The sequence below is a fragment of the Colletotrichum spaethianum genome, assembly GCF_022836535.1.
Source record: "Colletotrichum spaethianum MAFF 239500 DNA, contig65, whole genome shotgun sequence".
Classification (NCBI taxonomy): domain Eukaryota; kingdom Fungi; phylum Ascomycota; class Sordariomycetes; order Glomerellales; family Glomerellaceae; genus Colletotrichum; species Colletotrichum spaethianum.
Window position 1 is genome coordinate 173,853 of NW_026054835.1, and position 8,207 is coordinate 182,059.

Genomic DNA, 8,207 nt, shown 5'->3' on the forward strand with positions numbered 1-8,207 from the left:
GCGCACGAAGCCTTGGTCGAGATGCAGGCCGTAGCCGCCTCGGAACCAACACCCAACACACTCGCCCGAAGTGGCCCGGTGACGCTCGCCGTTGTCCAGAGAGAAGTGGAGGCCACTAGGACGGAGATCGAAGCAAGGAAGGGGGCCGTGTACCTCAGCACAGAGTCAGGTATGGAGAAATACATGTAAGCCTTGAATGTAGGCAGTGGAGTTTATTTTTATTGTGTGTTGTTCTCATTTTCCAGCTTCAGTCTCGTCCCCCGACACCTCCATTGTCTGCGATTGTACTACCTGGCCAACCCAGGATTCGAGGTGACTGATCCACTTGTCACGTTTGCGCTGTGATTCAGTCCCGGTCCAGTCCCCAGCATCCACCACCCAGCGTCTAGGCGAGACCCCTGAAGCCCAAGCCCAGCCTTTTCTCTCTGTGTCTCTGTCTCCGTGTCTCTGTCTCTACGTCTACTAGAGTAATGCCTCGACACTGCCTGCCTTGATTGCATGCACGTTACAAGGCTGCTTACACCGTAAGCTTGAAGTGCACTCACTCTGAAAGAAGGGGACTCTCGAGACCACTGAACCGGCCTGGAAAGAAAAGAAAAAAAGGAGAAGAAAAAAACACCACTGCCGGTACTGAACTGGACCCGGACCAAACAAGAAAGGGGAATAGGGAGAAAGGAGACTGGTCCCTCGACCTCACTCTCATTCTCACTTTTAGTTTCAGTCTCACTCTTGCGCCTGCTCTCACACACGGAAACCTTCCGTTCTTCGACCTTGCATCTCGACATCATTCCAGTCCCCCTCCGTCTCCGGCACTTGTCCCGTCGTCCTCTACCGCCGGCTCATCTGTCGTCGTTTTCCCCCATGCGCCGGCCGCCGACCGTCCTCGTCTGACCGCGTTATTGACCGACACCTGCCTTGCCTTGCATTGCCTCGCCTCCTCGCTTGCTCTACTATTCGTCACACAACTCTTCTTAGCCTCCCCTCCCCTTTATCCTTTTACCTTACGCTTCCGACCGGGTTGCGGTGTGTGCCGTGGGCTGCTGCTGTGCCGTGCACCCACTCCACCACCCTCACCTCACTCAGGTACCTCAGGGGCCCATCCAAGCAGTAAAAGGTACCAGTGCGACGCCTGCACAGCGCTCACGCGAGTCGCACCTCTGCCACTGCGAGCTTGTTGCTGGCCTGTAGCCACTAAGTACTGCTTGCCGCCACTACGTACCGCTACGCTCGCCTTTCATTCATCCTGTCTCTCTCTCTTTCTCTCTCTCTCCCTCCTCCGCGCTACCGCCAAAATTCTTCTCCACCTCCACAAAAGTACGCACTCACACTGCCCGACCCGTACCTGCGACCGTAATCCCGCCCGCCACCTTTGAAATCCCCAACCCTCATCTCTCAAACCTGGTCCACCTTCACCCTCACCTCCCACGCACCTCGTCTCTGATCCTGATCCCGCCCTGCACACCGATCTCGATCCGAACTTCTCTCCTTTCGACATTCCCCTCCTTCGGCCGCGACTATCCTCCCCCGCCGTCAACTCTACCGCCTTTACCACACGCTACCCACCACCTTTCAACCGCCATCGCCGTAGTTGAGAGGCACCATGACGCCCTCGCCCGGTCCCCAGATCAACACCACCGAGGTGCGGCGGCCTCGCTCGAGCCAGACCGTCTCTTTCTCCGTCGACGAGGGCAACAACTCCAGCAGCCATGGCGCCGACTCGACGAGTCTGCAGTTGGCCGTCTCCGAGTGCATAGAAACCACGACGACAACCACCACCACGACAACCAAACGCACTTTCCCCCCCGTCTACCTGCGCGAGGTTCGCCCCCTCCACGAGCTCGACTCCAAGGAATATCCGCTAGCCTCCAAACCTCTGCCTCCCGAACTCGCAAACTTCTCCTTCAGCGTCACCGGTTCATCCTCCGACGCCATGGCAGATAACCCCTTTGTCTACAAAAAGGTATGTGACCTCCTTCCGCGCTGTGGTCCTCTACTGCAGCACTCGCTGACAAGGGTGGTTTCGCAGCGCAAGACGCCGCTTGCTGCCGACAGGCAACCCGCGGGTATCCCCAAAGAAGACGACTCAAGCCAAGAGTCCCCTCGACGCATCGCCAAGTCTCCCTCCGATGCCTATCAGCGGAGATCGCGCCGTTCGAATCCTCGTGAACCCTCGCCCTCCTACAACCCGTCCCCCGTCCTGCCTTCGCGCCCGTCGAGAAATCCCAGACCCACCGGTCTCGCCTTCCCCGAAGACCACTCCCAGCGGCTTCGACGTCAGCTCACTCAGGGCAAGCAAAGCGGCTACTTGGCCACCCCAGACACTTCCGAAGTCGTTGGCATCAGTTCGGAACGTGGAACCCGACCCCGATCACTTCATCTCAGCCGCGCGAGCCATACGCCCCCCGAGTCGGGTCCGAGCCAAACAAACCTGCAGGAGGCTGCCAGCCCTATCGGCAGCGACGCGGTCACCGTCTTCAGCAGCAACGTCGCCACTCCTCCCATCACCGATGCCGACCCCGAGCCCTTCGTCGACGACGAGTCGCTGCAGCAGTCCATCAGAGCCGTCGGCCACCGGCCCTCCATCGACGCCGTGGCTGCACAGGATGCGAGCCTCCCTAGTCCGAGACTTTCGCCGACACTCGCCGCCGCCCAGCTGAACTCGAGAGACTCTGATGATGAAGATGCAGGGTCGCCGCAGAGCAGCATCGTCGCCAGACGAAATGTCAGCTTCCGAGATCAGTCGTGGCTGAACGAATCGCAGACGACCGAGGAGGGTGGCTACGTCTCCGACATGTCCATGGTTGCCGACGACAGCTCATCCCAACTTGACAACCTCGACGCCCACACCGCCATGATGAACGCACGCTCCATGATGGAGGGCTTTGACTCCATGCCCAACGAGATGAAGAGCTTCATCATGTACAATCTCCTCCGCCGCTGCCCGCGAAAGACCCTGCGTCTCGTTGCCGATGTCGTGACCCCCGCCCTGAAGTGCGACTTCTTGAAGCAACTCCCTCTCGAGCTAAGCTTCCACGTGTTATCATTCCTCGACCACCGTGACTTGTGCAGAGCTGCGCAAGTATCGAAGCATTGGCGAAACATTGTTGACACGAATGAAACCGGATGGAAGGAGCTGTTCGACCGTGACGGCTTCACACTGCCTCCCGGGGAACTTGACAAGGCGATCATCCAGGGTTGGGGCTGGCAAGATCCTGTTGGCGTCACAGGCGCCGAGGTCGACTTGAGACCGTTGAACAGGCTGGAGTCGACCGACAATGAACTTACAAAGGCCGTCGTAAAGACCGATTCGACGATCAAGCTCCGAAGCTCCAAGCGCAAGCGGGCGCTCAACATGTCGAGCGCCGACCGATCGAAGCGTAGAGCCAGCGGCCAGGACGCCGCTCGTCTGGAAGCTATGCAGTCGGAAGTCAAGCAGCACAAGTCTGAGGGGCCGCTCTCGGCTGCTAATGCCGCTGCGGCTGCTGTGCCCAACCCCAAGACGAGCATTCCGGGTCTTCAGAAGCTGCACCTTTTCAAGTCTCTCTACCGACGCCACTACATGATCCGGCAGAGCTGGACGAGTGGAAAGGTGAAGCCCGGGCACGTCGCCTTCGCCGCCCACCCCCGCCATGTCATCACCTGTCTGCAGTTCGACGAGGACAAGATCATTACAGGAAGCGATGACACCCTGATTCATGTCTACGACACCAAGACTGGCAAGCTCCGCAAGAAGCTCGAGGGCCACGAGGGTGGCGTCTGGGCTCTGCAGTACGAAGGCAACATGCTTGTGTCTGGATCGACCGACCGATCTGTTCGGGTGTGGGATATCGAAAAGGGCCTTTGTACTCAGGTCTTCTATGGCCACACTAGCACTGTTCGATGCCTGCAGATTCTGATGCCGACCGAGACCGGCAAGGGACATGATGGTAAGCCCATCATGATGCCGCCGAAGCCTCTGATCATCACGGGATCTCGCGACAGCCAGCTCCGTGTCTGGCGCCTGCCCGAGGTTGGATCTCGCCGGTACATCCAGACCGGTCCCCCGGCGAACGACGCTGACTGCCCCTACTTCATCCGCACGCTTTCCGGGCACACCCACTCGGTCCGCGCCATTTCCGCCCACGGTGACACACTTGTCAGTGGTAGCTACGACAGCACAGTCAGAGTTTGGCGCATCAGCACCGGCGAATCCCTCCACGTTCTGCACGGCCACTCGCAGAAGGTCTACAGTGTTGTCCTTGACCACGAGCGCAACCGCTGCATCTCGGGTTCCATGGATTCGTTGGTCAAGATTTGGGACCTCAATACTGGCGCGTGCCTGCACACTCTCGAAGGACATAGCTTGCTTGTTGGGTTGTTGGACTTGCGCGACGAGCGACTGGTGTCAGCAGCTGCCGACAGCACTTTGCGAATCTGGGATCCGGAGAACGGAAAGTGCAAGAATGTCCTAACGGCCCACACGGGCGCCATTACATGCTTCCAGCATGACGGCCGAAAGGTCATTTCGGGAAGCGAGAAGACGGTGAAGATGTGGGACATCCGCACCGGCGAGTGCGTACAGGATCTCTTGACCGATCTCAGCGGAGTTTGGCAAGTCAAGTTTGACGAGCGGCGCTGCGTGGCTGCCGTCCAGCGTGACAGCTTGACTTATGTCGAGGTATGTTGGTGTCTTCTTTTTCACAGCCACAAAGGGGGATGGTTATGCTAACAAATTTTGCCAGATTCTTGACTTTGGTGCTGTTCGTGATGGCAAGCCTCTTTCAGAGCTTGGCGAACGCAAGCTTCTCAACGAGCCAGAAGTCCGAGCGCTTCTGGCTGAAGACTTATGATGTGGTACACGACACGACAAGCGACAAGGTGGGGTTTTCAAGATGGGACAATAGGAGTTTTCACGAGCCAGCATATTACGACGGGGAAACAGCATCGATCAATGACAAACCACATGGGGGCATAATGACATTAGTAGGAGGGATTTGGATGGGATTCCATCTTCATGTTCTCGGCGTTTTTGATGGCCTCGGGCGGGACACGAAAAAGGGGACGGGCGTTTGCATGAAATTCCAGGCCCGCACAGAGCGCATATACCACCTCATTGTATGGCTTAATGTAGATATCAGGCACAGCAGCCGCACGAAAAGAATTGTTCATGGGACATATTTGCTGATGGTGCACCCTTTGGTGAGGCGTGTCTTTGTTGTGCAAGACCCGTGAGATGAGCGTTCACCCAACGTCTTGGTCTCTTTGACAATAACAATCATGTGCGGTGAGTGCATGGCTGGCTCCTTGGGTTACACAAGTGCAATCCAATCGGCGACAGCTTTGCAAAACATTAGTTGGTCCAGATGAAACAAGCCAGTATTGTCAGGAAAAGGACAGACGATGGTGAAGACTGTAAGCAACGCTGGCATTAAACTATGCTAATCACGGTTTTGGGGATATCTCGACAAAGAAAAAACATTACAGCTATGGTTGGCTACTCAACCTCGACCACCTCCTGTTGAACGCGCTCCTCTGAAACGGGCTGCCTAGCCTCGACGGCGTCCTCCCGGCGTCCTCCTTCTGGGGCTGCTTGACGTCGCCCTCCACCCCGAACCCGTAGGTCTCGGCGCCGCCCTGTGGCACGAGGCCGTAGCCGACCTTTGCGGCGGCGACGGGGCGGTGGTCGCTGTTGGGCGTCGTCGCCCAGGGCAGCTTCTCGAGGCCCGGGCCGCGCGTGGCGGCGACGATGCTGCTGAAGCGCGTGTTGCGGACGAGGCCCTCCTCGCGGACGGCGGCGACGCCAAAGGCGACGCCGACGACGGCGAGGAGGATGGCGACGGAGTAGACGGCCCAGAGGTCGCGGGCGTGGTACCTGTAGCGGATGTCGGTGCGCTCGCGGGTGCAGGGGTACAGCATGTCGGTGCCCTTGTCGTTACCCGTCTTGACACTCGTGTCGTTGGCCCAGACGACGGCCAGGAGGCGGGGCTGGGCGAACATGGAGAGGATGACGTCCTCGTAGAGGCTCTGGACCTCGGCCATGAAGTCCTTGACAACGAGGTAGTTGTGCTGGTCGAGGATGCGCGTCTGCAGGACCCGGGTGTTTGCGTTGGTGTTGGGCTGGAAGATGGTGCCGTTGACAAAGTTGCGAAACTGCAGGCCGATGGAGTGGTACGCCATGGCGCGGCGGTAGCGGGCGACGTCTTTTGGCAGGATGTAGTTGGACTCGGGCGTGGCCGTCGTGTTGTCGGCCGTCCCGTCGACGGCGTCGACGCCGGGAAGGTAGCGCGTGTCGACGACGCGGTCGAGGAAGGTTCTCTTCCGGACGTGGGTCGTCTGCAACTGGCCCGAGTACTTGAAGTCGACCTCATACTCGGTCTCGCGGTGTTCGCAGCCAAACACCTTGGGGGTGTATGCCGTCTGCCATCGTGGGTCCGAGTTGTTGGAGGGCTGGTCGGCGGAGGGGTCGTCGACGTGGGCGTATCCGAAGAAGAGGACAGGCTCCGTGCGGAGCGCGCCGAGGTGAGGCGGGAACGGTGGGGGGATTGTCGGGATGCCGCCGGGTAACGAATCGTTCATCTGCGGGTTCTGGTACTCGCCCAGCGTGGCGTGGGCAATGTACGTGTGGTTGCCGACGGGGGCGAGCATACTCATGTTGAACGGCACGTCGGCGCCGTTAAGCTTCTTGGGCGTGGCCCCCACGCCGCTGGCCAGCTCCTCGCACTTGTACCCGGGGCCCTGGAACTTGATGGAGAATGAGCAGTTGTAGCCCATGCCGCAGATGTCGATGCCGGCGTTGGTCCTGGCCATGGGCTTCTTCCCCAGGATCGCAGAGGTGGAGATTTCCTCAAACTGCCAACTCGTCCCGATCCAGTAGTCGAAGAAGTGCTCGTCCGTCTGGTTCAGGCTTGTCGTGTTCCACATGGACACGGAGAGCTCGAAGAGGTTCTCAATCTTTGGGGTGGTCCGGAAGTCGTTGGTCTCCTCCTGCGCAAAGTCGAGCGTGCGGACCGACGGGCACATGGTGTCCTCGCGCATAGTCGCGGGCTGGGCCGTGAGCGTGTCGGAGGTGAGGACCACCACGAGGGGTGTACACCAGACGTAGATGGCCAGGATCATGGCGACCCGGGCCTGGCGAAAGATTTCAATGTTGAACACGGCCGTCATGTCCTCCGCCGCCGCGAAGAGGGAGTCGACAGCGCCCAGGGTGAGCATCTTCCGCCGGACGGTCATCCATACCCTCTGCCGGAAGGCCAGGATCACGGCCGACGCGAGAGATGCCTTGCTGAGAAACGACAGCGCCGCGCCGTATCGGAGCATGCGGATCTGGCCGTCGGCCACGGTGCCGTCGAGCCTCGCGTAGAAGAAGTGGTGCCCGAGCGCGAAGGCGATGCCGGCAAACAGGAAAAAGTACATGTTCCACGATGGGTGCCAGTACTTGTTATAGAGCCGTACGGGCTCCGGCGGGTAGTACATGGACTGCTGCCGGTTCGTTGGCGGCGGGCCCTGCCACGGCGGCGAGAGCAGGCCGGCCGCCGATGACTGCGAGTCGACGCGGGCGTGCATCGGCCTCTTGGGCGGGAGGCCTCCCGATAAAAGCCCTCCTGTGTATGGCGTGCTGAGGCTTGAGTATGAACCCGAGTAGTTGGAGTACTCGACCGGGTGCATTTGCAACGGCGCCGGCCGGGGACGCTGGTGCGACGGGGCATCGTTGTCGCTGGGCGGGGCCGGAAAGTAGGCCGCCGCGCCAGCAGCTCGCTCTGAAAAGGACGGTTGTGGTGATTTGGCGGAGGGTGTCGGCGGGCTTCTTCCGTGGGGCCCGAGCGGGCTGCCGATGGGTGCCGGCGTCGTCGCCGTGGACTGGGCCGCGTGGATGGGTTTCCGTGCGAATTGACGGGCAGGGTGCCATTCTGTCGGCGGGGTCATTGGGATTTGGTTCAGGTCTTGGGCGGCATTCTCCCGCAGGCCGAGGCCTTGATCGTCCATGTTGGTGGTAGTATACGTGCGGAACGAGACCCGGATAGGGTACCTATTAATGGCGACCTTTGGAGTTGGTGGTCAGGTAGCGGCATCAATGGGTGTTGGGCGAGACCGCGATTGTGCGCCCACAGCGCGGATATATTAAATGGGTAAGATTGGATGGAAGCCGGCTAGGATTGATTAATGGGAGGTATTGTATCCTGCGTATGGAAGTTTGCCGTGTTGTGATGTCGACAAGGCGCAGGCTGGTA

The 8,207-nt window shown here is 59.5% G+C and overlaps 2 protein-coding genes across 2 annotated transcripts; one reads left to right on the forward strand and one right to left on the reverse strand.

The window, feature by feature from the left end:
- Positions 1-1,600: 1,600 nt before the first annotated feature.
- Positions 1,601-4,829, forward strand: ColSpa_12548 (cell division control protein 4; the record flags this gene model as incomplete). Its single annotated transcript, XM_049278760.1, has 3 exons — positions 1,601-1,960; positions 2,000-4,657; positions 4,722-4,829. 3 exons carry the CDS (start codon positions 1,601-1,603, stop codon positions 4,827-4,829), a joined length of 3,126 nt encoding a protein of 1,041 aa, XP_049134717.1.
- A 634-nt stretch (positions 4,830-5,463) lies between these two features.
- ColSpa_12549 (uncharacterized protein) lies at positions 5,464-7,962 on the reverse strand (the record flags this gene model as incomplete). The annotated part of the gene is made up of 1 exon (XM_049278761.1): positions 5,464-7,962. The coding sequence occupies one exon, from the start codon at positions 7,960-7,962 to the stop codon at positions 5,464-5,466; it is 2,499 nt and encodes an 832-aa protein (XP_049134718.1).
- Between the last annotated feature and the right edge of the window lie 245 nt (positions 7,963-8,207).